This window comes from Candoia aspera, chromosome 8 (genome assembly GCF_035149785.1).
Source record: "Candoia aspera isolate rCanAsp1 chromosome 8, rCanAsp1.hap2, whole genome shotgun sequence".
In the NCBI taxonomy this organism is placed as follows: Eukaryota; Metazoa; Chordata; class Lepidosauria; order Squamata; family Boidae; genus Candoia; species Candoia aspera.
In genome coordinates this window covers 752,424-765,493 of record NC_086160.1, presented here as the reverse complement: position 1 = coordinate 765,493, position 13,070 = coordinate 752,424, and the positions used below count along the sequence as shown (strand labels likewise).

At 41.4% G+C, this 13,070-nt stretch overlaps 1 protein-coding gene across 2 annotated transcripts in view; it reads right to left on the bottom strand.

Moving 5' to 3' along the window:
- HTT (huntingtin) overlaps window positions 1–13,070 on the bottom strand; it is a 188,566-nt gene that overhangs the window by 41,085 nt on the left and 134,411 nt on the right. For both annotated transcript variants that reach the window (XM_063310834.1, XM_063310833.1), the window contains 5 exons: window positions 9,752–9,897; window positions 8,728–8,905; window positions 7,817–7,912; window positions 7,057–7,244; window positions 4,393–4,519 (listed from right to left, as the gene is read on the bottom strand). In XM_063310834.1, coding sequence (XP_063166904.1) covers window positions 4,393–4,519; window positions 7,057–7,244; window positions 7,817–7,912; window positions 8,728–8,905; window positions 9,752–9,897 — 735 coding nt within the window. The remainder of the gene's footprint in view (window positions 1–4,392; window positions 4,520–7,056; window positions 7,245–7,816; window positions 7,913–8,727; window positions 8,906–9,751; window positions 9,898–13,070) is intronic.

Sequence of the window (13,070 nt, the reverse complement as noted above, 5' to 3'; positions counted from 1 at the left end):
GTGAGATATCTTGGGGTGATCCTGTCAACTAAGAATAGCATGTTATATCAGAATAATTATGTTAAAATTTGGAATGATGTGAAAAAATATTTGATAAGATGGGGGAAATTACAATTGTCTCTCATGGGAAGAATATCTGTGATTAAGATGAATGTTTTGCCTAGGATGTTGTTTCTCTTTCAGACTTTACCAACTTTGTCAACAGATTTATCATTTAAAGAATGGCAGAGAGATATTTCAAAATTTATTTGGCAAGGCAAGAAACCAAGAATTAAATATAAATTGTTACAGGATGCCAAAGAATGAGGTTTGGGTCTACCTAACTTGAAACTGTATTTTGATGCCTGTTGTTTGCTCTGGATGAAGGAATGGATTACTTTGGAGAATAAGAAATTACTACAGCTTGAAGGACTTGGGTTAAGATTTGGGTGGCATACCTATTTATGGTATGATAAAGTTAAAGTTAACAAGGACTTCAAAAATAATTTTGTTAGGAGTGCCATACTTAAAATCTGGAACAAATATAAGGTAAGATTGTCTCCAAATGTACCATTATGGTTGTCACCTCAAGAAGCATTTGTTAGAAGAGAAAACGTGGGAGGAATAAGCTGGTTAAAATATAAAGATTTGTTAAATTTTAAGGAGGGTGAACCAAAAATTAAAACAAGGGAAATGTTAGAGTTGGAAGGTTTTACATGTCATTGGTTCACCTATGTACAATTGGTGGAACATTTTAAAGTAGATAAAAAGAACTATAAATTTGTTAATGAAATAACTCAGTTTGAAATGGATCTTTGTATAAATGATGATCATGTTATTATGAAGATGTATAAGATGTTGTTACAGATGAATATGGAAGATGAACACATCAAAGACTGTATGATTAAATGGGCTAAGAATTTTGGATATAATATCATGCTGGACCAATGGGAAAATATGTGGACTAAAGGTTTGAAATTTACACTGAATTATAACCTGAAAGAAAAATTTTATAAGATGATGTACCATTGGCATTGAACTCCTGATAAGTTGTCAAAAATGTATAATGGTGTAACTAATGTTTGTTGGAAATGTTTACAGGGTGAAGGAACCTTTTATCATCTTTGGTGGACTTGTGAGAAGGCTAAAAAGTTCTGGGACCAAATATTCTTAAAGTATATATACAAAAAAAAGCAGAACTGTTTCTTCTGGGGTTGATGGAAAAGGAGTTAGAGAAGCAACATGGAGTTTTGCTGTTATACCCGATTACAGCTACAAGACTTCTATATGCACAACGATGGAAAGACCCACATACCTATGGTTGAAGATTGGATTGTTAAATTAATGGACTTGGCACAAATGGCTAAATTAACAGTACTAATAAGAGAACACTCTGTTTCTGGATTTATATCTACTTGGCAACCACTTTTAGAATGGTGAAACGTGAAAGGTCCCCTGTGCAAGCACCAAGTCATGTCTGTCCCTCTGGGGAGACGCCACTTTCATGACGTTTTCTTGGCAGACTAGAGCAGGGTGGTTTGCCATTGCCTTCCCCAGTCGTCTCCTTCCCCAGCAAGCTCGGTCCTCATTTTTCCAACCTCGGAAGGATGGAAGGCTGAGTCGACCTAAGACGGCTACCCAAGAATCCAGCTTCCACTGGGATCAAACTCGGGTCGTGGGGAGTTTCGGTTGCAATACTGCTGCCTACCACTCTGTGCCACACGAGGCTTAGAATACTTGCTTGTAATAAAAAAAATGAAGTTTTGATTTTGGGTTTTAGTGATTAAATGGTTTGTTTTAATAGAAATAATGTTATGATAGTTTAATGAATGGTAAGAGATTAGATTTGTAAATTTATCAATATCTGTATTGGAGAAAGTCAGAAGTCACTTTCCATTTCTCTTTTCTCTCTATTGACACTTTTATAGTTTTTTCTTTAGTTCTGTTTTCTATCTATTCTATATTTCCTTTTTTGTATCTTAATTATACTTTGGAAAAAAGTATTAAAAAGTGTAAAAAAAAGACATGGAGGACCTCAAACAGACTTTCTCTGACTTCCATCGAGAATTCAAGTAGATTTTTTTCTGATCTTACCAAGTTTTTATGCAAGGCATTTGGGATATTGTGGAAAATACAAGCTTTAAAATGTCTCATCTGGTTGGGGATGTCGTGGATGAAACTGAGGAATTTAATAGCATCAGGAATGTCTATTTGACTTCTGTTGAGATGCTGGAGGAAGACTGGAGAGTTGAGTTGAAGAAATTAAAGGGAGAGATCGAGTTGCAAGCCATAAGTGAAACTGATCTTCTGATGGAATGCCTTGGAAAAGATGGGGTTACTATGTATGGGAGGTTTCTTGAAGAGAAATTGGAGTTTTTGAGGGGGGCAGTTGGGCTGTTTGATTTCTGTAAGAAAAAGGCTCTGTGTGCGCATTGTGGGGATATGAATGCTTTGGTCTATTTTGAAGTAGAATAAGGGTTTAAGAATATTTATCTGGATTGCTTTTAAAATTTGGCTGGTTTCATTTATCTTTAACGATTTGGATTAACATTATTAAGGTATAAAAAAATAATAATGTCTGGTTTTCGGTCTGATATGATTAAAATTATTAAAATTGCTGTATTATCAAGTATAATGGTAGACAATTTATGTTTTTTTTAGTTTGATCTTTATTGTAGTAGACAGGAATAGTAGAATAGTAGCATAAAATAGTAGTAGGAAGGAAATAATTAAATAAATGTTATCTTAGGGTGGGGAGTAGATTAGGAGGTTTATATATACAGTATATATTATATTTTCTTTTAATATAAGGGGAGGGAACAACTGTACTTAGTGATTTTTATAATGTGCCAATGGTATGGTTTATAGAAATAATGTGATCTTGGTCTAATATTGAGTAAGGGATTGATTATGGATTTGTTGTATATCCTTGCTGTTAAAAGTTGCAAGTCACCTCTTTTTGTAACTTAAAAAAAAAATTTTTTCTCCTGTGCTTCCACACTTTTTAGTTCTTTTTTTCCCCCTTTGTAGTTTTTTGTTTTTCTATAGCTTTTATCTCTGTCTGGAAGTTAATACAATTCTTATATTAAAAAAAAGAAAATGATGATGTTGTAAACTTGATTGCATGTTTACACAGAGCAGCTGACATGCCAAGAAAAAGAGACGTGATCCAGTTGTGCTTTTGCGATTAATGTATGGGAATCCTGCGGAATGCTCGGGCCTCACTCCACTCTATGCCTACTTTTGAATACAATGTGCCACAAATCAGTCAATCAACCAATCTATCAATCAATCTCTCTTAGTATAAAGAAGAGGTTAATGAAAGAGGTATCTTGAGTGGGGGGATATCGCTGCCATGAGGGTCTACAGTGAACAAACACAATAGACTCTACATCTGGCCCAAGCTGCAGTCTGTAGCTAGTCCTGGGCCAACGCCAGGCTGTCCACAGAGATCTGGATTCACAGCCCCACACGCCTATCCAAGGCCGGAGTGGCATCCTGGAGGCACACACAACCCCCCTGCTGGCGTTAGGTACGCATGTCCGTGCCCAGGCAGATCAGCGCTTTAAGCAGTGTAATCTGAAACAGCTATTCTAATCCACCAATTTTCTAATCCTAACAGTTAGCTTCTAAATGTTAATCTCTATTTCCAAATTAGGTAGGTCTTGGTGTCTATTAGTTTCCCCTCCCCAAGTTTTGGGGCTGATTTCAGCTATTTTTTTGCTTAGGGTTTTGTGTTCTTAGTTGATTTGTAGTTGCTTTGCCCTCTTCCTGTTCTGCATAGTTTATATAGTTCGCCTTCAGTGTGCTCTGTACACGGCTTGCCCCGTTGCAGGCCTAGTGTAGTCCAGTGCATCGCCATGGATCACAGGCTTACTGGACATGTCCCAGAAACAGGCATTTTGCCTTCTGACCATCTGCTGACTCAACGGTAGAGGGCTGATGCCACCTGCAGTCTGCACAGCAGCGTATTTAGCCATTTCACGCTTACTTCCCAGTTTCTTTATTTAAGATGACAGGGACTGCAAAAGGATGAGAAGCAAATATTGCAAGGGGCTGCGGGTCTCTGCAGTGACCTGTGGGCCCACGTCTGACTCTCTTCTTCTGGGAGAAAACACGCAAGAGACATGGGGAATGTGGTAAAAGTAAACTGGTCTCGCTGAGTGGGTGGAGGAGCACCGTCTCCATGCACCCTGTTCTCAGAATCTAGGCAAGGACTGTGCTCTTCAGCACAGCAGATCTGCAACTGCCATTTAGGACGAGACTTCAGAACAGCAGAGAGTTCAAGGCAATTCACTTGTAGTTAAAGCTTTTTAACAGAGATTTTAAAATGTTAACCTATACCAAACAGTCTTTTTTAAATTAAGTATTAAGCTTTCATTACTGGAACTAATTTCCAGTCTTTGTACCTACCCAGTGTGTTAATTCGATAGATGAATTCCTTGAATACTTCTCTCTCTTGAAGAAATTCTACAGGTATTTCTGGAAACGTCGTGCCAAATTCACCGGTCGGCCTTGGAGACCAACCCAACTTCCAGACCTATTACAATGTAGAGGGGTGAAGAAATACAAAAACTAGAAATTTGGACGCAATGCCTTCTTCGATATTTCATTCCTGAATAAAGACAGATTCTCTAATGAAGCACATGTTTTCTATCTATCTATCTATCTATCTATCTATCTATCTATCTATCTATCTATCTATCTCAAAATATAAATGTTGTGGCTTCATTCCTTTGAAAATGAGAACAGACTAAGACAGGAAAACCAAAGCTGGTAAGAGGTTCATCATTCTTATCCTGCATTCTGGCTTAAGAGAGAGTAAGTTTGGGCTTTTTTTCCCATGTGATGCTCTCAGTCTTCCTAAGGATAATCCATCCCCACGTCATGGTCAGTGTCAACCACAACCCTGCTCCTTGAGCTTGCTCCTCCTCATTGCCTGGTGGGCCACATTCTCTCTCCAAGAACAAAGGCCTGGGAACAAAAAGGGCTTTGTAACCGTCTGTGGGAATGACCTTGGGAGACAGGTGGGAGACGGAGACCAGACAGCGGTCAGACAAGTGGCAGCTGAGCCTGCAGAAGGAATGGGGATGTGGCAAATGAATCAGAAGGGACCCTCCCTAGTTTCTTGGACTGTAAAGGGGGGAATATGTCCTTTCAGACTTGCAAGATTCTGTTAATGGAACCGTAGAAGAAAGATAGAGCTAGTGCTTCTGGGTGTGCTCCTTGTCTGGACTACCTCGCAAGGCTGACAGGCTTCTTGGAACAGCTCCCAAAAAGAGGGAATAAAGACAGCAATATGTCAACCATGCAGTGAAGTCATCCAAATGTGATCAGGTAACAGATAAGGCTACAAATTATTTAAGAAGCCCTTCCTGTCCTTCGTATCCTTAGCTAAACCTCAGGCCGTTCTGAGTGTTAGTCCTTCTCCTTCTCTACGTTTCTTGATGGCAGCCTGTACTCTTCCAAGAGAGCCTGTCCCTCTTTCTGCCTTCTATATGTGTTCATTTGTACTATCAGATTTTCAGTATTTTTTTATGTGCTGATGTTTTACATACTTTTGTTCCTCATTAGAAATGCTTGTCTTTACTACCTTATTTAGAAAATGCCTGAATGAGGTCCCCCGCCCCCTCAGCATTAGTTTCTTCTGTCATGGAAACTTAGCCATCATTGCTCTGAATTTATTAAAATCTGCTTTTCTAAAGTCAAAGGCACACATTCAACTCTACTCCAAAATCAAGAACTCAAACATTACATGGCTGTTTCCCCCTAAATATACCAAGAATCTTGATTTGCTTCTCAGGAGAAAGCAAGAAATTTCCTCCTTGCAATTTCTCCACTGAATAAAGAAGACCCAGGGGTGCCATACAGAGTCCTTTCACTGCAAGTTCAAGTGTGAAATTCACTGTTGGGTTAACTATTCATGTTATTAATTTTGATGGCACCCAAGAGGTACAACTTCTCTGTCACATCCTCCCCACATCTGGCCCCAACCCTGTAATCCTTTAGGAAGCCCTTGAAATCTAGTCTGCCCATAGTTTTTTTTAATATAAGAAGGTGGTTTCTTTCCTAAACTTTTGTACAATAGTTATATGGCTTTAAAGATATATTAGTTTAAAAAACTAGGTTTTTTTAAAACTCTGGAGAACAGTTCCAAAGGAGTCCCACCCAGTTGCCCCTCCTGGCAAGAGGAGGTGGACTTTTTGATATTCTGCGAGAGCCCTAGACCCAAGGATGATTCAGGGGAGAAGCCAATGTGGTTGTCCCAGAAACGACAGACAGAACCCACACATCATTAGCTAGAAAGGCCCACAGACCTTGAAGTAGAGGATACGGATAAAGACACTGCCTAGAGAATTGAGATGGGGCCTGGTCAGACATGTGGTATGGGAAGAGAACCATGAGCAGCCCTAGACATGAAGCAGGATAAATGCTCCACTGGAAAGACTGGGATTTGTTTGTTCTTCTGTTTTTCATGCTTACTTCCCGGTTTCTTTTTTCTTATCTAATTCTTGCTGCTCCTTGGAAGTGGAAACATTTGAGGAGGACATGATCATTGTTTGTCTACCTGAAACTTTTATTTGGAACATTTTCTGCTTTTCCCACTGAAATTCAGTTGCTGCAAACGAATCTTGCATGTCTTCAATGCTGGAATAGACTGACTTTATCTGTTGGCTACTCTACTAAGCCTTTGGCTGGGATAAGAATTGCCTGGTCCAATTTTCTCTTTCTTCACAGCCCTGTCTATGAATAGCTTCCTAAGACTTAACAAAATGATGGAGACAGTGTAGACCTACTGATTTCATCTTATTTGTAATATGCCAAGAGCCCATTTCTCTAAAGCAACCACAGTCTTTGCATTCACTCCAGTTCTTCGATACATTAAAGGAGAAATAACTCTGGAGAAAATAACTGAACCTTCAAGAGGTTTTAGAACTGTAAATATGTAATGATAAGAGAATATATGCATTAAGGTTTTTTAAAAATACCACAGCTAGAGTAGAAACAAAACAATATGCGTGGCAGGGTCAAGGTCAGCAGTAACGATCAACATCAACTCCACAGTCCAGTACATACCAGGAGAGGGACTCTTGCGTAGCTGTTTACCAGTGGCAGCCTAGACAAGCTGACGATGATGTTCCTCAGAACAGGTGTAACGAATGCTGGGATGGTGCTATTTTTCTGGTGCCCCAAAGCCAAGACAGATGGCAAACATTCCACCAACTCTGCTACCACTTCACAAGTTGCTGTAATATACTCAGAAACTTAAGTGGAGAATAAAGCAAGAATTTATTATGAGTTAACTTCCATAACTCTGATCAAACTTAGTTCTAAATAATTGGGACTTGGTATCTATCTATCTATCTATCTATCTATCTATCTATCTATCAATCTATCAATCAATCAATCAATCAATCAATCATATTTGGTATTAAATGCATTGATATATTTTTGGTGTGTGCATGTTTTCTGATTTTCAATGGAGAGCCACCAAAGGGAAGCTGAGGCTGGAGAAGGTATCTTATGGAAAAGTGACTTCTTGACCTTTCTCTTACAGACTCAACCCCAGCTGCTCTTTGCCTAAAAACCATGCCCTCAGCCTTTTGGCTAAGATCAAGTGCAGGATCTGTTCTTATCAGTCGTCAGAGAAATACATCTAACGTAATCATGAACGGACATTTCCAATTTAGCCTTCCTTAGTTGCAACGTATTCCCAGACATCATTAGTCCACATACAACTCTAAGGTTAGTTAGAACTATAACATAAACTGTGCATTCAGCTATGACTTATATCGAAACACAATTGCATGTATATTAGAATGAGTTTTATCCTTACTTGGTGCTTGTGAACCCCTTTCATTCTCACTGGCAGCCTTTTGAATCTTCTTCCTTTTCTCTGGACTGAGAAGGCGATTTCCCGATTCAGTTGCCACTAAATCAGAGGAAAGCAACAAGTATTTCCCAATACTGACCTTCCAACGTTCCTCAACTGAAAGATCTTAGATTGTACCTATGAACCTCAGCAAACATGAAATAGTTTCACAACATGCTCCACCTACCACAGATTCTTTGCCTTTGTGCCTGGGATGGCTGCAAGTGAAGCTGTCTGATGCACTGCTGCACGTGCAAGGTTTTCTCTAGGGCTTCACTCACTCCATTTCCATTCATTTATACTGACGGCGAGAGACAAGTCTGGTGCAGTGGTTAAAGGCACTGGATCAGAAGCCAGGAGGATGTGGTTCGAGTCCTGCCCGAGGCACAAAACCAGCTGGGTGGCCCTGGGCCAGCCCCTCTCTCTCAGCCCCCGGAAGGAGGAGGCAAGGGCAAACCACTCCCAAAAATGTTCCCCAAAAACCCGCAGGAACCTGCCCACGTGGTCACGGGGAGTCAAGACTGACTTGAAGGCATTTAAAAAAATAACGCCTGACACCAGCCTCTCATTCTCAATTGCTGAGGATTATGACATGAGAGAAACAATTCAGAGTTCAGGTAAATGAGACTGTCATGAGTACTGATGGCGAGCAGGAGGGGGCCTCTATCCAGGGAGGAAAACGCATGGGTTTTCCCCCCTGGATAGAGGCCCCCTCCTGCTCGCCATCAGTACTCATGACAGAGACGACTCTTTCGGTGGGAGTACAACCCAGCCGACCGGAGGCAGCAGCCCTGAAGTGAACCTTGTAGAAGTACTAGCAAGAATCTCACTTTTGGAACGGAGCCCTTGCTCCCAAGATCCTCCCCTGAGCTCACCTGCTTCCAGGACGAATCGGGTGCAGTGGATGAGAGAAGCGGCGTGGGTCACGCGTTCGGCCGAAGCCAGGAGGTTCCACAGGTTAGTCTGCTGCAACGTCAAACAGCAGCAGTCCAACACAGCTTGGAGATTGATGCTTAGCGGAACGTGCTTGCGTATTAAGTGCCAAGACAGGATCTGCGAGAGCGCAAGAAAAGAAAAAGTTTGAAAAAGGGCCTGTTCTTCCTCATTTATTTAAAGGCATGATCAGGAAAAGCTTTAAAGGGCTGATACTTCCTGCAAGCTCTGTAACTTCAGATCACGTAACTTTTCAGGCGGCTCACTGTAGCCGTGGTTTGTACGTTATCCCTAAAAGGTCTTGCAGGTGACCAAGGAAACCGAGGGTTGCTTTATCCGTTTTTGGCTGGTTCCTCAAGCCCCTTTTCCGTGCTTTAGCCAGTGACTCGGCTGCCTTGCGCAACCTCCTCTCACTGCCTGCTCAGCTGCGCATGGAAATTCCCTCAGCTTCTCCCAGCAGGCTTAGGAGAGCCCCTATCAAGGAAGGTTGGATCCCTGCAAGGAGCCACACCGTGGTCCCTTAATCACCGCCTCTCTCAGTCCTTTCCTCACGCTGTCAGTAGCAGGGAAAGGGACATGTTTCCTGAGAGCGCTTCTACAGCGGGCTCTGCCAAAGGTCATGGGGAAGCTGAAGAATGCATCTTTGGGAATGGTGAGAGTAACGTTTGTCCTATTTTTTGGAAACCCTCATAAACCTTGAGAAGTGAGGCACAGTCCTTATCCAGTTGGTATGTAACTGTACAGCCCACTGTGCTGCTTGTCTATTCACCCCCTCGTTTCTAATCTTCTTAGGTGGGAAGTGGGGAACCCACAGTCGTTCTTGTTGAGCTTCCAGACTGATTCCAAGGCAACGTCTGAAGTAATTAAGCAAGGGGCTGCAAGATTCTCTATGATTCTCCACTTTTTAGAATATAATGACATAAAATTATTTAACTGACATATTTTTTGATATACTGGTTGTCTTACCTCTAGCAGCATTACAACAAACTTCAAAATGTCACTTTCTTTCTCATGGGGAATGCGAAGAGAGGCTGGCAGTTTGGAAAGCAGCACGAGATATTGACTTAAAGCATGAGCCAGAACCATTGTGGACTGAAAGATTTCTGTGTCTCCTGTGAAAAAGGACATGGTCATAAAACAAACGCCATCAACAAACATTGATTTTGTAACAGGCACAACTTTTAAAATATCATGAATGGTAGTATTTTCACAAAAAATGAAACAAAAAAGACAGTGGTTATCCCTGCTATATTTTTTCTCTAATTAAAATATTCTAACAGCATAACCTTTAAAATGTGTTGACTGGATAAATTTGTTCTCTGAGAATCAAAAGGTGGCTTTAAGTTTGAAGTTCTTCAGAATGATCTAACTGGGCAGTAAACTCGACCAAGACTTTTCATTCATTCTCCTTGCGTGTTCTGTATTCCCAAGATTCTGAAATTCTTATTTGTTGACATTCAACTGATTGGTAGGATTGTGCTTCAACCTAGCAGACACAGCCAGGTGGGGAGGCTAAACCAGCATAGCCATGCCAGGCTCAGACTAAGGGTTGTGATCCGACTTGGAGATATCAGAGTTACTGTGGGTGGCCAGGACATGGGCCCTGGGTCAGGCAGGTCCCTCCTCTTTCATTCTGCAAATGGCCAGCAGCCTGTTACCCTTCTCTCTAAAGCCTTGGAGAGGCCCTGCGCAGCTACATCATGGAAGCAACTGGTGACATTTGAGGCTGAGCCTTTGCACAGAGTTCCTCTAGAAAGGTTTCGGGCAGCTGGCCCAAAGTTAAATGATAAAGGTGTAATTGTTTTAAAAGAAACCCCGGTTAGGATTTTGAGGAAAAGAAAAGGTTACTCTCTTTTGACAGATACACTTAAAAGAAAAGGGCATCCATTCCCCTGGATAGAATGGAAGGAATAATTTTGATGTGCAACCAGAAAAGATATAGATCAAATTCTGTACTAAAGGCAAGGGGGTTTCATGACAAACTTAAAGATAAACTTGGAGACACACAGTTGGAAGAAGAGAAGGAAAAACAGCAACAAGGAGAGCAGATAGAGGAAGACATCACAACACTAGGAGCTACAGCTACGGATTTCTCAAAACCTACAACGTAGATATGGAGCTTAATAGTCTGACTTGGAATATAAATGGACTGAATTCCCCACAAGAAAGGAAAAAAGTCTTTCATCATTTAAAAAAAAACAAAACAGGATGTGATATGCTTGTGAGAAACTTACAGCAAAGAGCAAGGTAAGAAATATCTGGTATACAAGAATTTGGGAGAAGAATATAGCAGGGGAAGCTATGAAAAATGAGGTAGTTTTGTATATAAATCCAATTTTACAACCTAAGTTGATATTCAGTGACAAACAAGGAGTGGGAATTATCTGGAATGCTGTGTAAAGACTACGGTGGTGCTTGCCTATGCACCGAATAACAACAAATCTACTTTTTTTTAATGAAACTAATGAATAAACTAGTGGAGATTAACTCTGAAAGTTGATGGAGTGGTATGTCCACAAAGAGAGAAAATCTTGGTAGAAGGAGTTAAAGCAACACAAGGTAAAGACTTTTTTTTTTTTAATAGTTGAGAATTTTGAACTTACAGATATTTGGCAACCTACCTCACTCTCCAGAATTTCTGTGTTGTGCATTTCTAAGAACTGACCTGGACTGATAAAGCAGAGATATTACCAAGGAAAAGTTATCTCTGCTTTATCAGTCCAGGTAAGTAAGTAACTTTTTCTGATCATGACTTAAGAAGGAATATAGAAGATATAGATGAAGAATGAATGAAGCTTTGTAGCATAATGAGTCAATAGTTAAGAGTTGTGAAGAACAAATAGAAGATTTTTTTGGACTTAATTTGAATAAAGGGACAGAAACAACAATAGTTTGGGATGCAGTTAAAGCTTGTATGACAGGACAATTTATCTGACAAAATACAAAGATAAAAAAAAATCAGAGAGACGAAAAGATGCAAAAGATATTAGCTGAGATACAAAAGAAAGGAAATGCACTTTAAAAATCACCAGGAAATAAAAGCATCTTGAAACAAATTTGGGGAGCCAAGATGGTGAAAACTAGCAGCTCCTGAAATAAGCTCCTGCCTTGTGACTGGCCTTGCCCCCTCTGGCCCCAAAATGCCATCCAGGGGCAAGAAAAGAACCCAGACCAGCCCCAGTAATGATGCTGGGCCCCATAAATCCAACAAAGCAGAGACACAGATGAGGACTCAGTCCCAACTCCCCACAAGAGACCACACAGGATGTGAGTAACGGATCCACAGCTTCAGGATCCCCTTCAGCCCCAAGGAATATGAAGACCACACAGAAGCCAGGAACGCGACAGGCCTCCTCCCCGACCCTCCAAAGCTTCAGCCCAAGTCACTCCCTGGAGCAGGGAGGCAGCGGAGAAAACCTCCTGGAACAAGCCTTCCGCACACACACCCCGGCTACATTTCTCAACCCTACTCAAGGAGGTCTGCAGAAACTCTGACCTTTATACAGAACGGCTAAATGACACGGCAGTCAAGGTGGACGGCTCCCAACAACGTCTTGATCTGCAAATCCTCCAAGGCATCAAGCCGGCCACATTGGCATTCCAGCAGCCTGTCCTACGATGGCAACAGGGCATCCGGAAGCCATTGGTGCAGACAACCACCACCATGTGCTACAGAAAAAGCAGCTCCTCCTAGAAATCCATCGGAATGCCCATAGCTGGAACAGCCACAAGGTTATTGTAACCTCCCTATCTCAGTTCCTAAACTGCCAAAACAGAAAATTGATTTGAAAGATTTTCGCTACTTACCCAGTCCAAGAAACGTTAAATGCATACTCCTGACTCTCAACCAGCCATCTCTCCCTGTCAGACTCACACAAACGAGCGAATCCTACGGCAGACTCATCACATCCAAACTGAGAGTCTTTAAGGAAGAGTTAGTCCATGACCTCATCACTGGGAAAGTGACAAATGGTCACGACCCTGCAGATAACAGCCATAGAAACGAATGCTCTAAATGCAGCAAATCTGCCAGCCACGCCAAGAGGGAAGAGCCTAAGCACGCTTCAAGGGAGGAAGTCAAACCTATAAACACAGAACTCATTAATCTGACAAAAAAACTAGCAGACATCAAAACAACAACTCTGGCACACCCTCCCAGTGTGGGTAGCGATATGGAAGTCCAGCACCACCTTCATGCATCTGCCCCACTGAGCTGCTCACCTTCCAAACCATCTCACACCGCTGCCTCTCCTTTGGCCGGGACATGCAGAAAGCCATCAGCTCA